At 47.3% G+C, this 20,809-nt stretch overlaps 1 protein-coding gene across 2 annotated transcripts; it reads left to right on the top strand.

Annotated features, from left to right (window-relative positions):
- Positions 1–2,203: 2,203 nt before the first annotated feature.
- TMEM218 (transmembrane protein 218) lies at positions 2,204–11,970 on the top strand. Of its 2 annotated transcripts, none has more exons than XM_036449378.2 (4): positions 2,204–2,281; positions 7,270–7,379; positions 8,269–8,371; positions 11,586–11,970. In XM_036449378.2, the coding sequence occupies exons 1-4, from the start codon at positions 2,273–2,275 to the stop codon at positions 11,718–11,720; spliced, it is 357 nt and encodes a 118-aa protein (XP_036305271.1). In that variant the 5' UTR covers positions 2,204–2,272; the 3' UTR covers positions 11,721–11,970. The 2 variants fall into 2 exon arrangements, with proteins under 2 accessions (XP_036305271.1, XP_036305270.2); XM_036449377.2 differs by lacking the exon at positions 2,204–2,281 and adding an exon at positions 3,966–4,018.
- The last annotated feature ends 8,839 nt before the right edge of the window (positions 11,971–20,809 follow it).

A 20,809-nucleotide genomic window follows, 5' to 3' on the forward strand; every position in this document is an offset into this window, starting at 1 on the left:
CTCTGGCTTAGACCAGTTTCCCCATCATTTCCCAAATACTCAGTGCTCATTCTTGCCTCGGCCTCTTGTTCAAACTATTTTCTCTCCCTGCATTCCCTTGCATCTCTGTTCCACCTTTCCCATTCCTACCCAAATGTCAAGGCACAGCATTAGTTCTATCTATACCAGTGGTCAGCAAACTACAGCTCTCGAGCCACATGCAGCAATTTGGCCCCTTGAGTTTTTAGCAAAGGCCAGCTTAGGAGTACCCTAATTAAGTTAATAACAATGTACCAACCTATATAGTTTAAGTTTTAAAAATTTGTCTCTCAAAAGAAATTTCAATCATTGTACTGTTGATATTTGGCTCTGTTGACCACTGACCTATACCATGAAGAGCCAAAACAACTCAGACAAAAACAATATTTCACCCAAATAATTACAAGTGAAGAAGTGCTCCGAAAACTATTAAATGCTCTGTAAATAGTAAGTCTTATTATTACCTGGAGCAATTAACTACAAGTTTGGCCCATTGTTATATCTTGCTTTAAAGCATTTTCCAATTGTTTCATTAGCAAACCACAAGCTAAAAAGGCAGGAGTCACATGGTATTTCTTTTGTATCCTCACAGTTCCTACTAGTGCTTAGTACTCAATTCCAATTAAATGAATTAATAAAAATAATGGCTTTCTTAACCACAGAGCTCCTCATTGGTCCACGTACGGTCAAGTTGTTAAACATATAAGAAATCATTGGTTGTAAATATCATTGTGAATGAAACTTTGAAAGTAGAATAGTCAGAGGAAGGCAGGGGGAGGATGGGTGGGTGGAAAGAGATCAATTAATATGCATAACCCATGGACTCAGACCATTGTGAAGGCATGGGGTGGAGGGTAGGGGCAGGCAAGAAGAGGTCAATTGGGGGGTTTTAGGAGGGGATATACGTAATATTTTCAACGATAAACTTTTTTTAAAAGAAAGTAGAATAAATTTGAGACGTACATTCAGTGGCTTTCAACCATCTTCTTCAATTTCACTCCTAAAGTGAGGTAACCAGACGTCCTGCTTTTGTGGGACAGTCCCGCGTTTTAAAAAAGTCCCAATTTTTGGAAAGAATCCCTAAATCAAAGATGGGGTGTTCCAGGATTGAATCGTTTGCTTCCTGGTATTTCAGAATGCAATAAAATGTTGTGTATGGCCAAGGGTTCAAAGACTAGAGCTCTCAACTTTGGTACCGTTTTTGCTTTTTGGTTTTCCCTTCCTGGCTCAGCCCCGGAGCTTGCATCCTCTGTCCTACTTCCTTTGGTCAGCCTGCTTTATGGATCTTTGGGTCTAACAGGTTACAGGCTCGAGACAAAATCATGGCAAGTTTTAGTTCGCAGTTAGATGAAGCGCAGCTTGCTAAAGGCGTGGATCATCAGCTCCAGTGACTGATGCCTGGAGGTGTGGCTACAGAAGATCCACTGGACTGGCCGTGCGTGGCCTCCTCTTCCCAGTTCTGTCCAGTGAGGAGAAGGAGCCTTGCCACAGTCTACTTCCTAAGAATAACAGTAGAATGAGGCCACGTAAGAATAAGTGAAAAATAAGGAGGGTAAGAATAAGTGAAAATATGATGTTATCACAACTACTGAGTCATACTCGGTTCTTTCCGGGACCCTGTAAGGACCCTGAGTAATTGGGCCTGTCCCCAGCTTTGAGGCCACATCTGCTTCGCCCACCAGCGCCACCGGCTCAGGACCTGAGGTGCTCCTCAGACCCCGAAACAAGCACTAATGTCCAGGCTGCTGCACCTAGCTCCGCACTCGGACATGAAGGAAGGGTTGCCAGGGCCCTGGGCATCTCCGCAGGACTGTGACGTCTCCATAGTAACAGCGAGGGGCGGCGAGAAAGAAGCTCCGCTCCGACCTGCAACCCGCCCTCAGGCGCGACTGGGCCAATGAGCCCGCGGGTTACCTAGGGGATGGTGTGATTGACAGTGCGTGGCGGGGCGTGCGCGGAGCCTGGACTGCTTCTACCCAATCGAGCTGAAGGCGGGGGCGTCTCCAGCCAATCGGAGGGCGTAACGGGGTGCGACGTGCCCACCCACCACGCTGCTTGGAGCCACGGCGAGCGTAGGCAAATGAGGAGAGAAGCTGGGCGTTGAAAGAGGAACGCTGATTGGCGAATCCGGTGCAGCCTGGATGAAAACCCATTTGTGATTGGTTCTGAGCGGACCAAAGCTGAAACCCCTGCGAGGTGTGGGGAGCGGGGGGCGGGAGGAGGTAAGGAGTGGGGCGGCCCCGCAGCGGAGAGGATGGCGGAGGTGAGAACGGCTGAGGCTGGAGCCCAGGGAGCTGGGCCCAGGAGGCTGGGCCAGAGGAGGCTGGAAGAGGCGGGGCGGTGGATGGGGCGCGGACCTTGCCGCGTGTGGGAGGACGCCCCAACCCATTGAGCCACACGGGCCGGGGCTGGACAGGTCATTTTTTTCCATCTCCAATCTAACAGTGTTAAATGCCACAGATATTCAGTAAGTGGACTGACTCCCGGAACTCAGGTTGGCTAGATCATCAGTTCTCAAAGAAGGTTTGAAAAAGCGCTGGACATTAAGCGAAAACACTATTGTTATTACTATTTTAATCAAAGTTTTACTCTATAATGTATCTATTCCAGTGTGGGAAATAATATATTATTCACATTTAAACACACTGAAGCCCTAACTGGTTCGGCTCAGTGGGTAGAGTGTCGGCCTGCGGACTGAAGGGTTCCAGGTTCGATTCTGGTCAAGGGCATGTACCTTGGTTTTGGGCACATCCTCAGTAGGGAGTGTGCAGGAGGCAGCTGATCGATGTTTCTCTCCCATCCATGTTTCTAACTCTCTATCCCTCATCCTTCCTCTCTGTAAAAAATCAATAAAAATATTTTTTTAAATGTAAAAAGCACACACACACTGAATTAATGAGATACAGTGACTGCATGTTCACTCCTTCCCCACAGTAGTACCCTGTACTATATCCAGCCCTTCCTTTTCACTCTCGGTGAGAAAAATGCACAGCTTGGTTATAAAGTGTTGAACTTCATTCTTACAAGAGTTTGGGGATATTTATCGCATTACTTTAAAGCCAGGCCATACTGAACCCAGTATCTCATGAACTTTTAAGATTTTGTGGAGATTGATGGGCAGTGTTTCTAATAATCAGCTTCCATTACCATTTGCCCGATATCTAGGGTGATCGAGTTGGTCCAATTCTTAGATTTTTGTGTATAATATCCAAAACAGCAGCAGCTAAACTTAACTAATAGTAGCCTTGGCCGGTGTGGTTCAGTGGATAGAGCATCGGCCTGCAGACCCAAGGATCCCAGGTTCAATTCCGGTCAAGGGCATGTACCTTAGTTGCGGGCACATACCCACTAGGGAGGGTGCAGGAGGCAGCTGATTGATGTTTCTCTGTCATCGATGTTTCTAACTCTTTCCCTCTCCTTTCCTCGCTGTAAAAAAAAAAAAAAAAAAAAAAAAAAAAAAAAAAAAAAAGCAAAAAAGCAATAAAATATATATATTTTTAAAAACTTAACTAGTATCTTGTTAAGGGTAGTACCAAGAACTTAGTCAACCATTTATTTTTCCTTAATTAAAAAAAAATTCAATTAGAATTTACATTCAACATTATTGCATTAATTTCAGGTGTACATCACAGTGTTAGATAGTCATTTATACTACAAGTTGCACCCCTCCCCCGATATTTCTGGTACCCAATTGGCACCATAATAGTTATTATAATATTATTGACTGTATTCCCTATGCTATACTTTACATCCCCATAATGCTTTTGTAAGTACCAACCTGTTCTTCTCAATCCCTTCACATTTTTCAGCCAGTAACCAAATTCCTCTCCCCTGTGGCAACCATCAGTCTGTTCTTTGTATCTATGAGTCTGTTTCTACAGTATTTTGTTTGTTTTGTTCCTAAGATTCCACACATAAAGTCATGTGGTATTTGTCTTTCTCTGACTGACTTATTCACGTAGCATAATACTCTCTAGGTTCATCCATGTTGTTGCAAAAGGTACGATTTTCTTCCTTTTTATAGCCGAGTAGTGTTCCATTGTACATAGGTACCACCACTTTTTTATCTACTCATCTACTGATGGGCACTTGGGCTGTTTCCATAGCTTACCTATAGTAAGTAATGCTGCCATGAACATAGGGTTGCATATATTTTCAAGTCAGTGTTTCAGGTTTCTTCCAATATACACCCAGAAGTGGAATTGTTTGGTCATAAGGCAGTTCCATTTTTACTTTTTTTGAGAAACCTCCACACTGTTCTCTCTCTCTCTCTCTCTCCTTTTTTTTTTTTTTTTTAAATCCTCACCCGAGGATATTTTTTCCACTGATTTTTTAGGGAGAGGGAAAGACAGAGAGAAACATCCATGTGAGAAAATCATCGATTGGTTGCCTCTTGCATGAGCCCTGACCAGGGCCTTGGCTGGGGAGGAATCTGCAACCGAGGTATGTGACCTTGACTGGATTCAAACCCGAGACCCTTTGGTCTGCAGGCCACTGCTCTGTCCCCTGAGCCAAACTGGTGAGGGCTCATCCTGTTTTCCATAGTGGCTGGACCAATCTGCATTCCCACCAACAGTGCACCAGGGTTCCTTTTTCTCCACATCTTTGCTACCACTTGGTGTTCCTTGTTTTAGTGAGGATAGCCATTTTTACAGGTGTGAGGCGATATCTCATGGTGGTTTTCATTTGCATTTCTCTGATGATTATGATATTGAGCATCTTTTCATATGTCTGCAGGTCACCTGTATATCATCTCTGGAGAGTTATCTATTCAGGTCCTTTGCCCATTTTAATTTGGATTATTTGTTTGTTTTTTGTTGTTGAGTTGCATAAGTTCTTTATAAATTTGGTATCAACCCCTTATCAGATGTGTCATTGGCAAATATTTTTTCCCATTCAGAGGTTGTCTTTTCATTTTATTGATGTTTTCTTTTGCTGAGCAAAAACAAACAAACAAACAAACCAAAAAAAAAAAAAAATCCAGCCTCATTTCTGATGCCTTCTTCCTAGACTCCTTTCCATCTCCACAGCTAAGACAGAGTTCTGGCCCTCAACCTCTCTTAACTAGAGAACTGCAGTAGTATCCCAACTGGTCTCCAATCTCTGTTCTCTGATCTCAATTCATATGCACCCTGCCTCCAGTTAACTTTTTAAAAATTAAAATATTTTTTTTGAGAATTATAAAAAATAGTATTGCACTGGGTAGTATAACAAATGCCTATGTCCTACCAACTAGATAAATAAACATTGACCTTTTGGCACATCAGCTTAAGTTTTATATTTTAAAGAAATAAAACATCTCAGACTTGCCGGTTTGGCTCAGTGGACTGAGAGGTTCCAGGTTCAATTCCAGTCAAGGGCATGTACCTTGGTTGAGGGTACATCCTCAGTAGGGGGTGTGCAAGAGGCAGCTGATCAATGTTTCTCTCTCATCGGTGTTTCTAACTATCCCTCTCTCTTCCTCTCTGTAAAAAAACAATAAAATATATTTTTTTAAAAACACATCACAGACTTAGTTCAGATCCCTTTTAATCTATTTCCTAACTCCATCCCCTTCTTCCCTCCCTTCCCAGAGGCACACACTGTTCTGAAATTGTTATGCCTTATTTGTGCTCATATTTTTAAACTTCTATAGTGTATAATATATCGTAAACAATATTGCTATTGAGTTTTTTATACATTTAAAAAAAATGCAAGTATTATTCATTTTTAAGCTTGCTTCTGTCACTCAACCTTATTTCTGAGATATATTTCTCTCCATCGAGATAGATCAAGTTTGTTCATTTCATGTTCAGTATGAGTATGTGATATTGCATCCATTCTCTTATTGATGGACATTTAGGTTTTTCCAGATGTGTTGGTATTATAACTAACATCGTTGCACGTGTCTCTTTGTGCATGAGTTTTTTCCAGAACCATGATTCTCCAAAGAGGGTGGTACTCCTCCTTGGTCATTTTGGAATGCACGGGGGTCTGTCTGAGTTTATTGTGACTTTGGGGGTTCACAGAGCAAGGCCCGAACTGTTTGATACTCTGATGCACCAGCAGCCCTCCCTGTGGAGACCTGTCCTGCGTCCTGTACAAACTCCGGAGTGTCCCACAAGATACAGATTTATCATCCGAGCCTAAATCTAACTTTATTTTTTGTACAAACAGAATGTATTTTTTGGCAGAGCGGAACATAGTTTAAAATTTCCAGGAATGCAACTCTTCATGTAAATCAAGGGAAATTATACTTATTTGTGGTTTGGAACTCTAACAAGAGTTGTTCATCGCTCTCGAAAATTCACATAGCCGAAGGCAGCCCAGCTCGTGGTATTTGAGCCGCCATCCAACGCACCTGCAGCAGCCTTGCATTTTGTACTTTTCCGTTCGTGGTGCTTCTAAGTTTAGGTGCAAGCATCTGACTGCTGTACTTCATTATGTATTCTAGGGTAGTCAGCCCGAACATTTGTATATTTAAACATATGCTGTTTTATAATGAATTACTTTCCATGTAAAATTGGTTTCTGGGTAGGATTGAAAGTAGGGATCTGATTTTAATATTTTCTGATTGGATAATCACTTGTCCCAACACCATCGATGAAATCCACGGGATCATAGAGCTCTCCTAAATGCCTGGATCTGGCCCCGGGTTCCCTTGTCTCATTCTGCGGGTCCATGTGTCTTTCTGCCACCATCACACTGTTTTAATTACCTTGCTTTTATCATGTGTCTTGTGGCAGTTGGTAACAAGAAAGGCAAGTTTCCATCCTAGTTCTTAAAATTGTTTTTGCTATTCCTGGGCTTTTGCTCTTCCATATGAATTGAGGATCGGTTTTCAAGTTCCACACACACACAAAAATAATATTTTTGAGATTTTTTTTTTGGTGAGAATGGCATTGAATTAAGGAAAATGAAGATCGATTAAAGTTGAACCATCCCACATAGGAACATGGGTTATGTCTCTATTTGGGTCTGTTTTATTTTTCTATTCAGGTCTTTTTTTTTTTTAAATAAAATTTTATAAGTTTTGTTATAAAAATCTTACGTATCTTTTGTTGGACTTATTCCTACTTATACATATGTACATATGCGCATAGACATCTTTTTATATGATGAGTTTGGACTTTCTGTATCTGGCTGAGTGCTTTCAGGTACCCCAGGAGTGCGCGGTAGATGGGCAGGCTGGGGGCTGAGGGGACACCTGGTCCCGCGCTGGCCCAGGGCCGGGTGGGGTCAGTGCGGGACTCAGGCTTCCTCTCCCCGCAGGTGACCGGCACGGTGCTGGGCGTGGGCACCGGCGTGTTCGTCTTAGCTCTGGTCTGGGTGCTGGCGCTGCTGCTGTGTGCGGTGCTGTCCAGAGCCTCCGGGGCAACCAGGTAAGGCGCCCTCTCCCCCTGGGAATCCACGGGAAAACCACGAGGAGCAGAATCGCTGGTGCTCATAACACATTTAGAAGATCCTTCCGGCCATTATTGCACATTCTCACCTTGTACCATCAGCACCGAGTGTTGGGGCTGTGCACGTGTGAGTTTCTTCATTGTTCAGCCTGTGGCCGATGCGTGGTCCAGTCCCTAAGCTCTAGACCTGGGCCCAGGGGCCCTGCTAACAGCCAGCTCTCCATCACGCACCAGCCTCAGGATGGAGGCCGTAAGCTGACACAACACTATAGCTTCGTGCTCTCTGGCCGGTGTCCGTGGAAAGCAGCAAGTCTCATACTTGACTCAGTGTCTGGTCTAAAAACAAACATGGAAGTCAAAAGTTGGGGTGAGGGAGGGACCACTTTGTTTTTTTGTGATGATGACTCCGCAGAGGCAAAAAAGGAAAATTCCCACTTCCCATTCTTCCAAGCTAGGAATGACTGGGACCGAACAGGAATGCATCCAGCTGGTACTGTCCAGGGAGAAGGGCTTTGGGGTGAAGACATTTCTAAGCTTCCAGGCAGCGTGGACAGCCAGTCCCTGGGCTTTGTTAACGGGCTGGAGCAGGCGTCTTCAAACTACGGCCCGCGGGCCACATGGGGCCCTCAGAGGAGTCTGATCAGGCCCGCCAGGTTTTTTGGGCAGTGAGCGCAGCCGAGGTGTTACAGTAGGAATTAGTAGTTCATATAGTCCGGCCCTCCAGCTCTCTGATCTGGCCCCCACTTTAAAAAGTTTGAGGACCCCTGGGCTGGAGCATAGAAGATGGGCCCCGGGGAAGAGCCCCCGGGGCCGGACCGACAGAGAGGAAACCGTAAGCAGTGCTGTAACACTTGCCCTCTGGCCCCAGGTTCTCCGTGGTGTTGGTGTTCCTCGGTGCCCTGCTCATCACGGCAGTTCTGTTGCTCTTCCCCCGCGCCAGTGAGACCCCGGCCCCAGAGGAGGAAGTGAAGGTAAAACTATTGCTTTTATGTTGCCTCCCACGTTGTATGTAACTCTCGCTCCTCTTAGCCTGGACCTCACTCCTGCCCTGGCTGTTCCCTGATGGCGGGTGGGCTGAGCTGTGTTAGGAGATTTGTAAAGTTAAAGCGAGGACGAGGAAAGCTGAGGGAGGTTTGGATTCCCCGCCCCTTCACCCAGGAAGAGTCCCCATCAAGATGAATGAGCACCTCCCACTGTGGGGCAGGGGGAGGAAAAGTGAATTAAGAACAGGAATAGACCTGCTGCTGGCGTCACAGTGTCCCTTCCAGGTGGCCTGGGCTCAGAAACTCAGATCCTGTGCCTCACCTTCTGCAGTGCCCCCAGGGTGCTTCGCGGCATGCTCTTCTGCCTCCTTGTGTTGGAATGTTCCATTTCTGACGTGAGGAATACACTTTTCATAGAGAAGAGTAGTGAGGAAGCTGTGCCAATAGATGAGTTCTCCACTCAGTCTTCTGGGCGTTCCTTTGGTCCTCATTGCTGAACCCACACCTGCCCGCACCACCTCTCAGTGTGGATTTCTGCCATCTTTCTCAGAGCCCGTCCCTGGACGCTCTCCTCCTCCTGGTCCATTCCTGGTTGGGGCCCTGGCTTCTTCATGAACCAGCTGCTCTCAGACCGCTGCCATCTTAATGGTGTTGACTTCTTATGTCCCATTATTCCTTCTATCAGCTTCTTTCAACCTCCACTGCAACTTCTTAAGCAGGAATGGTAAGAATAGCTAACGTTTTTTTAAGGGATTACTGTGTGCAAGGTCCTGCTGCATGATCTCATTTAAGCCTCTAGATGGCCCGAAGTAGCATGAAGTAGGTGCTGTTATTGTCCCCATTTTATAGATAAGGACACTGAGGCTGTAAGAGGTAAAAAGTACTTACCCAAGGTCAGACATATATAGAAGGAGTCAGACCAAGGATGGAAACTGAGCTCTGTCTTCAAAACTTTCATTGATGGGGACTCGAGACTCTTAGGGGCCATCACAGAGAGTTCATAAGCTATTTTGACACTTTACAACAGTACACAAAATTACATCATTCTGAGCCAAAACTGGCACATATTTCCACCTCTAGGGCTAATCGTGGCAAAATGGGTGGAGAATTGTTCTGAAAACTCGCAGGAAATAATACCCACATAAGTTGAGGAATAATTTCCATCCGTGCTAGGTTCTTTGGTCAGCATTAAAAACCACTCTGCTGGTGCGAGCTGGGGCCACTTCCATCTCGGCTTCCCTGACTTAAAGGGGAAGCGCAGTGAAGGCTGCCGATTTCTGGACGGCTGCAGATGCTGATGTTGGGAGAAGGGCACAGGGCAAACACTGTTCACAGTCAGTCCCTCTGTCCTGTCATGTGACCTGCAGACCCCAGGAGAGGAGTACGGGGGTTGAACAGAAGATGTTCGTCAGCATGGCCAGTGGACTGGCGTTCTCATTTTCGGGCTCTGAGAACCGGTCCAGCAGCAGCCCGGCTCCATACCTATCAATAATACATGGCCTGGGCCTTCTCCACCCAGGGCCTGCTAATTGGCTAATTAAAAAGTGAAGCGTGTCGGACGAGCAAACATGTAGCCCATAGGAGACTTGTTCATCCCGGAGCCAAGGTCAACGTTGTGTTAAAGCTGTTTGATCAAACTGACCTGTGCCTGCGTTGGCTGTGGGGGTGTCTCTGGAGCCGCACTTTCTTCGTGTTGTCTTTGGGTCTCAGCAATCATAGCAGGTGCTTGGTGGGCGGCCCCTGTCCTGTCCCTGTCTGGCGGGTGCTTGGTGGGCGGCCCCTGTCCTGTCCCTGTCTGGCGGCTGCTGTAACAAATGGCCACAAGCTCAGAGACTTTCAGGACAGATGTGTTATCTTAAAAAGAGCTAGAAGTTCAAGATCGGTCACACTGGAGTAACGCCAAGGGTTGGAAGGACTGAATCCCTGTCCAGAGGTTCTAGGGAAGACTGTGTTTTTGCCCTTTCCATCTTCGGGGGGTCACCCTTAGCTGGGGGTCTTTCACTCCCTCTTCAGAGTCGGGAAGGTAACACCTTCCGACTTGGCTTCCCTCCCGTACTTTTGAGGACCCTCTGATCACACTGGGCCCGCCTGTCAGCCAGGGAATCCTCTCTATTTTGAGGTGAGCTCATTAGCGAGGTTGGTTCCACTTACAACCTTAATTCTGCTTTGCCGCGTAATCTAACCCATCCCCGATTTTTGAAATTTAAGATGTGGACATTCTTGCACTGCTGTTCTGTGCCCCCCAGTCACCTTTTAAATATTTGGGATTCTCTACGAGTTACTGGCTTCTCAAAGATTCTGGAATCTGTGAAGTCACCCGGTCTGTTGGTTTGTGTAGCTGTTCCATTGCGTCTATAGATTGAATTTCTTTTTTTCCTGCCCAGACTTAAGCACCACCATTTGGATCTGGAGAGAGTAGAGCGCTGGCAGCAGACAGCAGACCAGTGGGTACCTAACACTAATTGTAGGTTTTTATCAGCAAAGACTAACAGCTTTGGGGCCTCAAGTATGACTGGTTGCCAAGCAGCCAGCTGTTTGATTGGGGGACATGATCGGCCTATGTCTTAGTGCTTTAGTATCTCAGGAAAATGGCCATTCTCCCTAACGCTAGGAATGCTGGGTATGAATGTTAGCGTTCAGAACTCTTCAGATTAGAGTTTTAAAGGGCCACCTTTTCGTTTTGAAAATGAACCCTCCACAGTTGGCAATGGGTTATCTTTGGGGTTCGGATTTGGGGTACATGGGATTTATTATGTTGTCAAATTTATATGCATGTTTAAAATTCTCTCTTATAAAAAGTTAACAAAAATGAGCCTTTCGAAGACCAAGCAAGCATCTCAGAAATGCTTTCAGATACCATACCATACCATAACATAACATAACATAACATAACATAACATAACATAACATATGATTCCAGAACATAAAGAACTTGTCCGGGGGGTCCTCACTGTGTTTACAAATCTCCTAAATCAAGCCATTTGTTTCCTGTGGATTCATTCATTCTTTCTTTATCTTGCACTTCCTGTTCAGGTCGTTAAGAAAATGTTCTTTCTTGACCATTTACGGAGGAGACCCAGAGCAGGATGTCACTGGAAGGCACAAATACGAACAGGCTCTGGGCCCATTCACCAACAATTTCAGACGAGCACAGCTGGTGCTGAAGTGATGGTAACTTCGTTTTCGATGTTTCTTTCTCCAGATTGTGGACACCTTCTTCATTGGTCGCTACGTCCTGCTGGCTTGCCTCACTGCAGTTTTCCTCGGAGCCCTCTTCTTGGTTCTGACTCATCACATCCTGGAGCCGATCTATGCCAAACCACTGAGGTCCTACTGAGCGCTGCTCACAAAAACTAAGATTCCCGTCCTCCCCCCCACTTGGATGTTACTCCTGAGCAAAGGGGCACTCGTTGGAGAGCCTTGTTTTGATAGAATCTCGTGCCTGAAGATCAGGGGAAATTCATTCATTGCTAAGACAGATCCTTTGAGTCCTGGCTTCCAGACAGGGGGCTGCTGGTTGAGCATCGACCTGTGAGCCAGAAGGTCACGGTTTAATTCCTGGCATGCGGGAGGTGGCCAATCAGTGATTCATATTTCCTCTCTCTCTCTCTCTCTCTCTCTCTCTCTTAATATATTTTATTGATTTTTTTACAGAGAAGAAGGGAGAGAGATAGAGAGCTAGAAACATCGATGAGAGAGAAATATGGATCAGCTGCCTCCTGCACACCCCCTCACTGGGAATGTGCCCACACCAATGTACAAGACTTTGACCAGAATCAAACCTGGGACCCTTCAGTCTGCAGGCTGACGCTCTATCCACTGAGCTAAACCAATTGATTCTCTCTTATTAATGTTTCTATCTCTCTCTCTCCCTCTCCCTTTCTCTCTGAAATCAATAAAAAAAAATGTATATTTTTTTTAAATTGTCTCTTTGGAGGTAGATTCTGACCAGCTTCAGAGGGACATTGCACTCTTCTTAACACCTGTACCCCGGTTTGCCATCTGTTCTCTAAGGGAAATAGTAACTGATCCGCTTAGAGGAGATTTCAACCAGAGTGTCGGTAAGGGGATTTCAGAAAAAGGCGCACTTGGTTGGCTCCTGCTGTCCAATGAATGAGAGAATCTGGTCCTTTTGATAACACACACAGCCCTTAGCTGTAAGGTTGGGGTCATGTGGGAAGGAAAGACACCCAACGTTCAAAAGGTGATTTTACTGCGATGAGTTGGCAAACTACTCAGGTGTTATTACTGGCCACAGAACTCACTCTCAGGCAATGGTGCCACTTCCCTCTGCTCTAAGAGAGCCCACACACCCACTCAGGACTGGCTCTCGCTGCAAGCTCACCACAGCACCCCGCATCTAGCATTTGTGCATTTCGGGTTTACGTGGGGGGTTAGTGAAAGGGTGTGGAAGTGTTGAGTGTTTGTCTTGCTGCTGTGTATCTCTGGATCCTCTTTTCTTCCAGGACTCGGTGGCCTTTGAGTGTCTTATTGAATCACCAGGGAGTCCATTCGGGGTTACTGTCATTTGTTTCATCTTTGTGGCCCTTTCGCCGAAGCTGGTGAGGAATGCGTTCCCAGGATCAGATACAACCTCATCCCTGTCTCACTTCCTGGGCCAAGTGGAATCTGTCACTAAATAGAGGGGCCCTGGCTGGCTCCACTTCCAGTCTCGTCCTGGCTCCCTAGAGCCGTTTGAAGAAGAATCTTCCGGCTTACAAATCGGGAAGAGAATGTTGACCATGCCGTACGCCAGCAGTACACTGGTTCCTTTGAAACGGAATTTTCTTAATTTTTATAGCAATCTATTATCACCCCCAATTGAAAGTAGCAAAAATAAAGGCATAGAGAGATTAAGGAACGTGCCCAACTTCACACAGCGCCCAGCGTGCAGGCAGGTGTGCTCTCTACACCCGCCTCTAGGCTCATCTGGGACTGAAACAGCTGAGCTCCATGGACCTGGACTGAGAGGAGGCGTCACTTCTCTGCCTTCCCTCCTGGGTCCCGTTGTCACCCAGCCCTGCCACCCAGCGGCGTTCCGCTCTGAACTCAGAGCGAAGAGAACTGGTGACTTTGGGGGCCGTGGGCTGGTGAGGACCAGGCGCAGCATCCCTGCCCTTGAACGGTCTCTGTCGTGTCCAGTTTGGAAAAACTTTGCAGCTATCGCTTGGCCACAGACTTTTTTTTTTTTTTTTTTCTTTTTTTTAACATTTTACAGAGAGGAAGGAAGAGGGATAGAGAGTTAGAAACATCGATGAGAGAGAAACATCGATCAGCTGCCTCCTGCACATCCTGTACTGGGGATGTGCCCGCAACCAAGGTACATGCCCTTGACCGGAATCGAACCTGGGACCTTTCAGTTCTATCCACTGAGCCAAACCCGTTTCGGCCACAGACTGTTTCAAAGGAAATCGTTTCCTTCTGGCCTAGAGTCCTTAGGTAAGAAAAGAAAAAGGAAATAAAACATCTCCCTTCCCCGACCCCCCCTCACACACCTCCCTCCCAGCAGATGGAAGGGAAAAGGAGGATGTGGAAGTGGAAATGTTGGGGGGAGTGGGGCAGGGTGGCTCCTTCGGACATCCCACCAAAGCCTGCAGTCTCTGGCGAGTCCGTGCGGAGTGGCTGAGCCAGCCCAGCGACTCCCGACAGCCCAGGCTGCCACCTGGCACCTTCTCCCGAGAGACTTGGGAAACTTGTAGGTTCCCATCTTTCTTATTCCCCCGCAAAGTGGTCCAACCTTTAGATCAATGGACACACGGTTACAGAGTGTTGGGTGACTACTTAGGTGGAGAAAAATGTGTTAAGGTTGGAAATGGAATTCCTTCCCGGCCAGTTGTTATTTTCACAGATGTAAATGGCAGGCTTGTGTGTGAAGGGCAAAGAAAAATCATACTTGGAACCACGTGTATTTTTTTTTTTTTTTTTTTTTTTAGCTCAGCCTGCCTTCTACAGATCCTGTCTATAGTTACCTGCCATTGTGAAATGAAGGACAGACTACTCTCCACCTTCACACTCAAAGCAGCCGTATTCAGCCACCTCCCAAAACTGCACAGGGTTGGGATGAGAAGTAAAAGGCTGGGAGGGGCCAAAACTGGTTTGGCTCAGTGGATAGAGCATCAGCCTGCGGACTGAAAGGTCCCAGGTTTGATTCCGGTCAAGGGCATGTGCCTTGGTTTCAGGTACATCCCTGGTAGGAGGTGTGCAGGAGGCAGCTGATTGATGTTTCTCTCTCACTGATATTTCTAGTTCTCTATCCCTCTCCCTTCCTCTCTGGGGAAAATCAATAAAATGTATTTTAAAAAATAAAATAAAAAAAGGCTGGGAGGGCACAAAATGAATTTCATGGAGAGTTCTACATGGGCATGTCTGATATGGCACCGCTTGAGCATATGGCCTCCCTGGAGGTTGTCCCTTAGATAAAGCAGAAGTTACCTTCATGTCCCTGGTCACCATGTTTTGATCAGTGGCCATGGAGCAGGTGTTGCTGTACCATTCCCTTACCCACATGGAGCCCATGGCAAAGAGATGGCCGTGGTCCCTAATGTTTGGACGGTGGGGAAGGAGAGCAAACCAGGGCTTCTGTGTATGAGAACCGGCTGTATTTCATAGCCTTTTAAAATTGTGTCCCGACAAAAGCTAAGCTAGCAGGACACCCCTTCCCCCCACAGTGCAGACATTGATCCTCTCCACTACGGGGCGCTGTGTGCGTTATAGAAATCTCAAGCCAGTAAAAAGCCCTAGGTAATTTCTTGACAAGTTCCTTAAATTTCTCACAAAAATGAAAGTCAAGCTTACATTCTCTACTGATGCCCGATATCAGATATTTCATTTAAAAAGCCAAAACCGGTTTGGCTCAGTGGATAGAGCTTAAGCCTTCGGACTGAAAGGTCCCAGGTTCGATTCTGGTCAAGAGCATGTGCCTTGGTTGTGGGGTGGGGGGAGGGTGTGTGCAGGAGGCAGTTGATTGATGTTTCTCTCTCATCGATGTTTCTAATTCTCTATCCCTCTCCCTTCCTCTCTGTAAAAAATCAATTAAAAAAAGCTGAAACCGGTTTGGCTCAGTGGATAGAGCGTCGGCTTGGGGACTGAAGGGTCCTGGGTTCGATTCCGGTCAAGGGCATGTACCTTAGTTGCGGGCATATCCCCAGTAGGGGGTGTGCAGGCAGCTGATCGATGACTCTCTCTCATCGATGTTTCTTACTTGCTATCTCTCTCCCTTCCTCTCTGTACAAAATCAAAATATTTTTTTAAAATCAATAAAAATATTTTTTTAAAGTCAAAATTATTGTACCGTTGTTCAGTTACTAGGGTCTGCATAGCTATCCACGCCTGCTGCACACACTCCAATTGCCCTGCATTCAACACTTCGCGTTGCTGTTGGGTATACAGCATCGGCCCTGGTAGAGTGAGCTAACCTGAGAACTGGGCTCCGAAGCCTCTCCAGGGGTCCTCAAACTTTTTAAAGTGGGGGCCAGATCACGGTCCCTCAGAGAGCTGGAGGGCCGGACTATATGAACTACTAATTCCTACTGTAACACCTCGGCTGCCCTCACTGCCCAAAAAACCTGGCGGGCCGGATCAGACTCCTCTGCGGGCCGCATGTGGCCCGCGGGCCGTAGTTTGAAGACACCTGTGACAGTCTTCCTAACTCTGTCCCGGGAGGAAGGCACCCAAATTACTTTTAAATATTTTAAAATATATTTTATTGATTTTAGAGAGGAAGGGAGAGGGCAAGATAGAAACACCAATGATGAGAGAGAATCATTGATTGGCTGCCGGATATGAACGCGGGACCCTTCAGTCCTCGGGCTGATGCTATATCTATTGTCAAACCAGCCAGGGCACTTCTAAATATGTTTATTCTAACATAAGGTCTCCCATTTCTCGTTGTGTTCTCTAAGACAAACTTTTTTAAAGTAAACTATGTCATTCCTGCCGCAGTTGAAGTGTTTTTTGCTTGCCTTTAACTCAATGTGTAAAGAAACCTGCCGCAATTGGATGTGAGAGAGAGGCAGAGAGTTACGGCTGATCAGTAGAGAGGCTCAAACTTGACACCAGGGTCCCCCGAAAGAGAGTTTAAAGATCACGTTTGTGTTTTAAACACCTTATTTTTTTCCATTGGTTAATACTGTTCCTTAGCTATGTGTACCCACCCTTTCCCTAATCCATATCCAAAAAAATGATAAAAGTTTCATTAAAGAATTCCTAAGCATTTAATCATAACTTCTCTGCCTACATCTTTACGTATGTGGCTGTTGTTACTTATGGAGGAGCAAGTTTCCAGATTCGGGAACAGAACCACATGGGAGTGAATTTCGGGGGGTGGGGGAGGGGGGAAATGCTGATTATCCTCTCACGGGCATAAAACCCAGGAATGGAAGGGGTTGTATAGGTCATGGAGCTCAGTCCCTGATCTCTATTTCCATTCCCATATTTGGGATTATTCCATTTTTCACATGCAGAAGTTACAGATTGCATTATGCTTAGCAAACATGTGCTAGACATTTCTCTAAGCGCCTTGTAAGTATTCTGCAACCTTCATAGCGATCCCATGATGTAGGCACTCTTAATGTCCCCATTTCACAGATGGGGAGCAGGCCCAGGGTGGGGCGGTGCTTTGCTTCAGTCTACTTAGCTAGGAGTTAAAAAGGAGACAGCCGAAACCAGTGGTAGAGCATCGGTCTGCTGACTGAAAGGTCCCAGGTTCGATTCCGGTCAAGGGCATGTACATTGGTTGCTGGCACATTCCCAGTAGGGGGTGTGCAAGAGGCAGCTGGTCGATGTTTCTCTCTCATCGACGTTTCTAGCTCTCTAGCTCTCTCCCTTCCTCCTCTCTGTAAAATATCAATAAAATATATTTAAAATAAATAAATAAATAAAAGGAGGCAGGCAGTTTGGCTCCAACCAAGCTCTTAATGTCTACAGACTACTTACTCCATGAAATGAAAACAAAGAGAAAGGAGGGGCTAAGGTGAGACATGCGAATTCCATTGACACAAATCCCAGAGGAGAAGCCACAGAGTCTAATGGAAAAATCTAGAACCTCAGAGATTGGCCAGGAATCCGGGCAGAGCAGCTAAACACCATGTGGGCCTCTGAGACAAGTTCACGGATCATATGGGTTTGGGGCAGGTCTTTGCTCTGTTAGACATTGACTTCCTTCTTGCTTAGTGATACATTAAATAGCGGGCAGCCCTGCCAGGTTTGGCTCAGTGGATAGAGCGTCGGCCTGCGGACTGAAGGGTCCCGGGTTCGATTCCGGTCAAGGGCATGTACCTTGGTTGCGAGCACAACCCTAGTAGAGGGTGTGCAGGAGGCAGCTGATCGATGTTTCTCTGTCATCGATATTTCTAGCTCTCTATCCCTCTCCCTTCCTCTCTGTAAAAAACCAATAAAATATATTTTAAAAATAAAAAATAAATAAATAAATAGCGATCAGCTCCTAGACCTCTCTCTTAGGCGCGGTCCACCTGCAAAACAATACTTGTTCGTTTTCAGAGATGCCAATGGGAGAATCAAAGCCACAGGCCACACATGGGCTTGCTTCTTCCTCTCTGTCTCCAGCAGGTTATGGTAGCTCCAGGGGAAAAAAAAATGTTTCCAAATCCCCACCCCAACACGCACCCTTGTCTCAGTTTCCTGGGACCTAAAAAAATGACAGCAGGGCTCAAAGCCAGTGCCCAACACCATGGACAGAGAATAAAGTTCCTTTTCCTGGTTTCCATCGTCCTGTCAGGTATTCTAAGGGTGTGCAATGCACATAGCCCGGGTCCTGCCTTCGGAGAGCTCGGAGGAGTGACAGGTGGCAGGTTTGTGGTTCCTAAACACTGCCTGGACACCCCACAACTCTTTTTATTTATTTTTTTAATATACATTTTCTTTATTGATTTTTTACAGAGAGGAAGAGGGAGAGTTAGAAACATCTATGAGAGAGAATCATCGACCAGCTGCCTCTTGCATATCTCCTACTGGGGATGTGCCCACAAACAAGGTACATGCCCCTGACCGGAATCGAACCTGGGACCTTTCAGTCCGCAGGCGGACGCTCAGTCCACTGAGCCAAACCAGTTTCGGCCCATCCTTCTTTTTTTAAGGCTTGCCTCTTTCCACCCTCCTTCTTCCAGCCTCTCCTAAGCCCACCCCTCCTTGTACAAAGTGCACCCCTTTATCTCCAGTATCGCTCCCCCCGGTTCTGGCAGTCCCCACTCCCACGCTCCGGCCATATGAAGCATTTCCTCCCCTCGCCCCTCCACCAAGTTCAGTTTCAGTGGCAGCCTCCGTGAGCTCCTCTACCCAGAGCGTCCTCCCTTCCCTTCCCTTCCCATCGCCGCCTCCCTCCCCCTGCCCCCTGCCAGCCCAGCCTCCCAGCGGATCGCTAAAGGAGAAACGCGGAGAGTTATTGCTTTTTAATTACAAGTGCTATTGTAACATCTATAAGGAAGCACGCTTTAAGCTTAATTGAGACCAAATGTGAAGTTAAATTAAATGAATAACTAATTAATGTAACGCTCCCGCATTAGCCCCTGGTGAATGTGGAGGCCCAGGGAGAAGGCGGGCACCGGGCCTCTGGGAACAGCGAGCGCCCGGAGCTAGAGCTGGAGGTGGGGCTGGGACCCGGGAGACAGCGAGGAAGGTCAGGTCCCAGGTGTTTCCCCAAACACCCACCTGCAGCCCAAGTGGTTGTTGGTGGGGCCGGGCCCGAGTTCCCACACTGGCCTCTCCTCTGTGCCACCCTTACCTGCTGGCATGCGCGGGTGGGGGTGCCCTGCTCATGTCCCAGTCCCCGCCTCGCACATGGGGCTTGGTAAGCATCCTCTTCACTGCCGCCCCGCAGCCCAAGTCCCACCATTCTACCTCTGTGGGCCTTGCACACCTGTCCCTGCCCCCGGACTCCCTCCTGCCAGCCCCATCCCTTCAGGGCTGGACTCCGTGAGTCACCACAATCGCGTGTTTTTCTCCTGTGCTGTGTCCTTTGTAAACGTGTTCCTACTCCTACCTCATCCCCTCGCCAGACAAGCTCTCCCAGGGCAGGCAGGGCCTCCCTCCACACCTGGCCTGGGAGGGAGGGAATGTTGTGACTATTTTCTAGATGAGGAAACAGGCCGAACGCTATTGAGGGATGAGGCTGGGGGAGAGAAGACCTCAAAAGTGCCAGGGAGGGAGGAGCAAGATCCCCCCACTCTTACCCTGAGCCGGGGGCAGCGGCAGCGAACAGCAAGCTGACATTTTCGTGGGCGAAGAAACCTCTGCTCCTTGGACCCCCTGAGGGCTAGAAGGAAGCCCGGCTCACGCTGGCCTCTACCACGGGGTTAGGGCACCACCTAGCGGCCCCTGAGGGGTGATGTTAGATCAATCTTTATAGCATCAACTCAGTCCTGCTTTCAAAGCCAGAGTATGGGGCCTACGACTTATGTGTAGCCCTAATCGGTTTGGCTCAGTGGAGAGAGCGTCTGCCTGCAGACTCAGGGGTCCCCAGTTCGATCCCGGTCAAAGGCATGTGCCTTGGTTGCAGGCACATCCCCATGTGCCTTGTTTGCGGGCACATCCCCTGGTCGATGTTTCTAACACTCTCTGTCCCTCTCCCTTCCTCTGTGAAGAGAATCAATAGAAAAAAAAGAAGAAAAAAGACTTGGGTGTATTACCGCCTATTTCACTGTGTATTACTGCCTATTTCACACTGAGAAATTGCATCCAGCTGATGCAATGGTGGTGTCTTACATGGGCCTTTAAGCTCTCTGTCTGCCCCACCGGTCATCAACGTTGTCATGAGTGTCTCCTCTGGAAATGACCATTGTGACCAGCCCAGCACACAACCCGGAGGCCCAGGACACTGCCTCCAGAGCCCACAGGAGCCCTGGCATCGGCACAGCCAGCAAACGAAGCCTGTATTGGTGCTGAGAGGAGGCATCGGGGGTCAGACAGAACGCCACGAGCTAGCCTGGCCTGGTGCACGCCGGGACTTGAGGGGGCAAAACAGTCCCGCCCGGACCCCCAGGAAAAAACATGACCGAGGGCTGCACAGGTGACAGCTCCAGACTTGTCACCCCGGTCCCCCTGGTCAGGTGTGATTCCTTTTCCGGGGTCCACTGTCTACTCCGTTCCCAAATACAGCAGGCATCCAGGGAGCACTCAACCACCACGGACACTTCTTTATCAAAACACTGGCATTTTAATCAAAACACACACTGGTCTCTGGCCGGTGTGGCTCAGTGGTTGGGCATCCGTCTATGAACCAGGAGGTCATAGTTCGATTCCCATCAGGGCACATGCCTGGGTTTTGGGCTCCAACCCCAGTAAGGGAGCATATGCAGGAGGCAGCCAATCGATGATTTTCTCTCCTCATTGATGTTTCCATCTCTCTCTCCCTCTCCCTTCCTCTCTGAAATCAATTATATATATATATATATATATATATATATATATATA

The sequence above is a fragment of the Pipistrellus kuhlii genome, unplaced genomic scaffold, assembly GCF_014108245.1.
Source record: "Pipistrellus kuhlii isolate mPipKuh1 unplaced genomic scaffold, mPipKuh1.p scaffold_m20_p_20, whole genome shotgun sequence".
NCBI classification, from domain to species: Eukaryota; Metazoa; Chordata; class Mammalia; order Chiroptera; family Vespertilionidae; genus Pipistrellus; species Pipistrellus kuhlii.